Source organism: Rhinolophus hipposideros (genome assembly GCF_964194185.1).
Source record: "Rhinolophus hipposideros genome assembly, chromosome: X".
In the NCBI taxonomy this organism is placed as follows: domain Eukaryota; kingdom Metazoa; phylum Chordata; class Mammalia; order Chiroptera; family Rhinolophidae; genus Rhinolophus; species Rhinolophus hipposideros.
In genome coordinates, this window is record NC_138046.1 from 2,504,935 (window position 1) to 2,508,494 (window position 3,560).

At 53.5% G+C, this 3,560-nt stretch overlaps 1 protein-coding gene across 1 annotated transcript; it reads left to right on the plus strand.

Annotated features, from left to right (window-relative positions):
• Positions 1–561: 561 nt before the first annotated feature.
• P2RY4 (pyrimidinergic receptor P2Y4) lies at positions 562–1,659 on the plus strand (the record flags this gene model as incomplete). The annotated part of the gene is made up of 1 exon (XM_081043215.1): positions 562–1,659. The coding sequence occupies one exon, from the start codon at positions 562–564 to the stop codon at positions 1,657–1,659; it is 1,098 nt and encodes a 365-aa protein (XP_080899341.1).
• Between the last annotated feature and the right edge of the window lie 1,901 nt (positions 1,660–3,560).

Consider the following 3,560-nt stretch of genomic DNA (forward strand, 5'->3'; position numbering starts at 1 on the left):
GCTCAGCTTCAAGGGGACCAGGTAGGAGACTCGCCAAGTTTCTTGGGTAAGGGTGGTGATGGGGCTGCTGGGCTGGACTGGGGACAGAGGTAACTGTAGTACAGAGACGATGGGGGCAGGTGAGAGGAAAGGTGAATGCACTGTGTGGAGACATGCTCTCTTCACAGGGACACAGCTGCTTCTGATGAACTGGGAGGCACTTGGGCTTGGGGCCTCTTCCCACAGTGGAGAGTCCTGGTAGACGTCCACCCCTTCAGCTAGCCAAGCTCCGAAGGACGGTCAGTCGTAGAATGAGAACAACCCAAACTACCTACTGCCCTCCCGAGCCCTAGCACTGCCGTTGCCCACCACTCCCCTGGCTGGACTAGGGGAGCTCAGCCTGTGGCCCAGCTGGCAGGGGTTGCACCCAGACTTACTCCTCCCAGCTTCCACTGAGGCTTCCCCCGTCTCCCTCCCGATTCTCTGCTTTTTTTTTTTTTTGCCCCAGGTCAGGGTTGGGGAGGGGCGTGGGCAGGGGAATCCAGCACCCTCACTTCTGCCCTTTCTACCTCTAGGGGTACCATGGCCAGTGCAGACTCGTCACTGCTCACAGCCCTAGTCCCCAGCCCAGATCCTGGCAAAAGTGAGGCGGAGCCGCACTGCGGGTTTAATGAGGAGTTCAAGTTCATCTTGCTGCCTGTGAGCTATGCGCTTGTCTTCGTGTTGGGCCTAGGCCTCAATGCCCCGACCCTCTGGCTCTTCCTTTTTCACCTCCGACCCTGGGATGCAACGGCCACCTACATGTTCCACTTGGCCTTGTCAGACACTCTGTACGTGCTGTCGCTGCCCACCCTTGTCTACTATTATGCGGCCCGCAACCATTGGCCCTTTGGGACCGGGCTCTGCAAGTTCACCCGCTTCCTGTTCTATTGGAACCTGTACTGCAGCGTCCTTTTCCTCACCTGTATCAGTGTGCATCGCTACCTGGGCATCTGCCACCCTCTGCGGGCACTGCGCTGGGGACGGCCGCACCTCGCGGGCCTTCTCTGCCTGGCAGTTTGGTTGGTCGTAGCCAGCTGCCTTGTGCCCAACCTGTTCTTTGTCACAACCAGCCCCAGCGGGGATTCCATCCTGTGCCATGACACCACTCGGCCTGAGGAGTTTGACCACTTCGTGCACTTCAACTCAGCAATCATGGGGCTGCTGTTCGGTGTGCCCTGCCTAGTCACGCTCGTGTGCTACGGGCTCATGGCCCGGCGCCTGTACCGGCCTCTGCCAGGGGCTGCCCCGCCGTCTTCTCGGCTGCGTTCTCTTCGCACCATCGTGCTGGTGCTCACTGTCTTCACCGTGTGCTTTGTGCCTTTCCACATCACCCGCACCATTTATTACACGGCGAGGCTGCTGAGAGTTAACTGCCGAGTGCTGGACGTCATCAATGTGGTGTACAAGATGACCCGGCCGTTGGCCAGTGCCAACAGCTGCCTGGATCCCGTGCTCTACCTGCTCACCGGAGACAAGTATCGAAGGCAGCTGTGGCAGCTTTGCAGCGGTGGTGCGCCCCAGCGCCCCATGACGGCCTCCTCCCTGGCGCTGGTGTCCCTGCGTGACAACAGCAGCTGTAGGTGGACAGCCACACCCCAGGACAGTGGCTGCTCTACCCCTAGTGCAGGTAGACTGTAACACTGGAAGACTGGAATGGGCAGGGCAGAGGTGAGGGAACCCAATAGTGTCACCTGACATGGCTGCTTCCTCCTCTTCTCCATAATGTGCTGACAGCCCCTCCTCCTGAGGGTTAGGGGACACCAGGAAATCATGTATGGCCCCATCTCTTGCAAACCCTTCAGTTGCCCTCTCCTTTTTAGCCAAAGGCAGCAGCACCAGCCACTCTCTTCCTTTACTTCTTTCTCTTTCTTTCTGTCCTGTTCCCGGGGTCATTGGTCCTGTTCCTTGACCCTACAAGGCTTCCTGGACATCTTCCCCTGTCCTCCTTCCACCTCCCTTTCCCCCCACGTCCTTGTATAGCATGCATTCCTCCAGCCAGACCACATTCAACCTGAGGGGTGGAGAAACTGGATTGTTCTCAGGATTGGCCTGACTTATCTGATAGCCAGAATCAGGAAGTAGTGCCACCAGCATAGCACAGATGTCAACGATGTGACATGTAGCACCCACACCCACTTACTGCTTTTCCCTTGCAGTCTGGATAGTCTGGCCTACCGAGGTGCTGAAATAGGGCACAGTCCCACAGGCCCTGTATGCCAGGGTCCCCACATGCAGCTGGAGGCACGGCACTGTTGAACTTGAGTGTAGCCATTAGGTAGAGAGGGAGCCCTGAGTCTTACCATGGGCTGGGGACCCTGAAGAGCCTCACGGGGCAGTGCCCCAGCTGCTAAGGGCCTTTGGAACAGGAATGGGACTGCACCTCCTTTATGATGTTTGCTGAGAGCGTATTTGACAGTTGTCTGTACTTAAAGAAAGGAAACGGGGATGGCTCAGAGTGAGAGAGAGGAGCGCTCGTGTCTTTGGCTGTGAGTTCCAGCACCAAGGGGCAGAGCAGGTTTGTGCAGAGCTTGGGGTGGTGACAGGGCTCGATGCCAGAGCTGGTTCTTCACAGGTCTCTTCCCTTTCTCTAGCTCCTGCCCTAGATAAACAATGAATCTGTCACCAGGTCTTTCAGAGCAGGCTTTAGGGCTTTGAGGCCAGGGCAGGGCACTGGGACTACGATAGCTCCCCTCAGTCTATGCAGTCACCCCCCTGCCCCAGCACCATCTGAGGGTGCGCAGGCGTATGGCCGTGGGGGATATAGAACATGGGGAGCTTCTGGACAGGTGTTTTGTAGAAGCTCATAGCTGCTCTTCTAAGCCTCCAGCCTTCTGGTCTTTTGCCCCACCGTGCTGACCTGCCTCTGATCTTACTTGCCTATTAGCTTCCAAGGGGTATCTCTGAAGAGTAAGGGTGGGGCTGGTCCGCAGACAAAAACGACTTCAATGCTCCTGTGCTCCTTTTCATTCTTTGAAGTGCTCCCTCTTCTAGCTACTCTTCTCATCGTATTCATTTCACTGTCATTACTGGGAAGAGTACCATAAACCTCATTCCCTCACCACGTTTCCTTCCTACACTTTTCTGTACCTAGAAGAACACAGATTACCTCATAAGCAAGATCTTTAATGCTCTTGTCTCCACCTTCGCCCCCTTCGACTTTTCTAGGATCCCTGTTGCATATCTTCTTTAAAGATTTTCATAAAGGCAACCCAAAAACATTCCACTATGACAACATTAAAGGAAATTTTGAAAGAAAATATTCACCTATACTTTCAAACACTAGACAATTCTTTTTGTTTTTTTCATGATCCATGCATTTTCAGTTTGTATGATACATACATCTATGTTTGATATAAGTGTAATCATAGTGTACACATATTTTTTAATTCTGCAAAAAACCATTTTATTGTAAATACTCTGTGCTACACAGTCTTTTATATTTATCATTTCAATGGCTGCATAAAATTACATCCATCAGTAGATTATATTTTATTCAGTGACTCCCCTATTCTTGGACAGTAAGGCAAGTCCCAATTTTT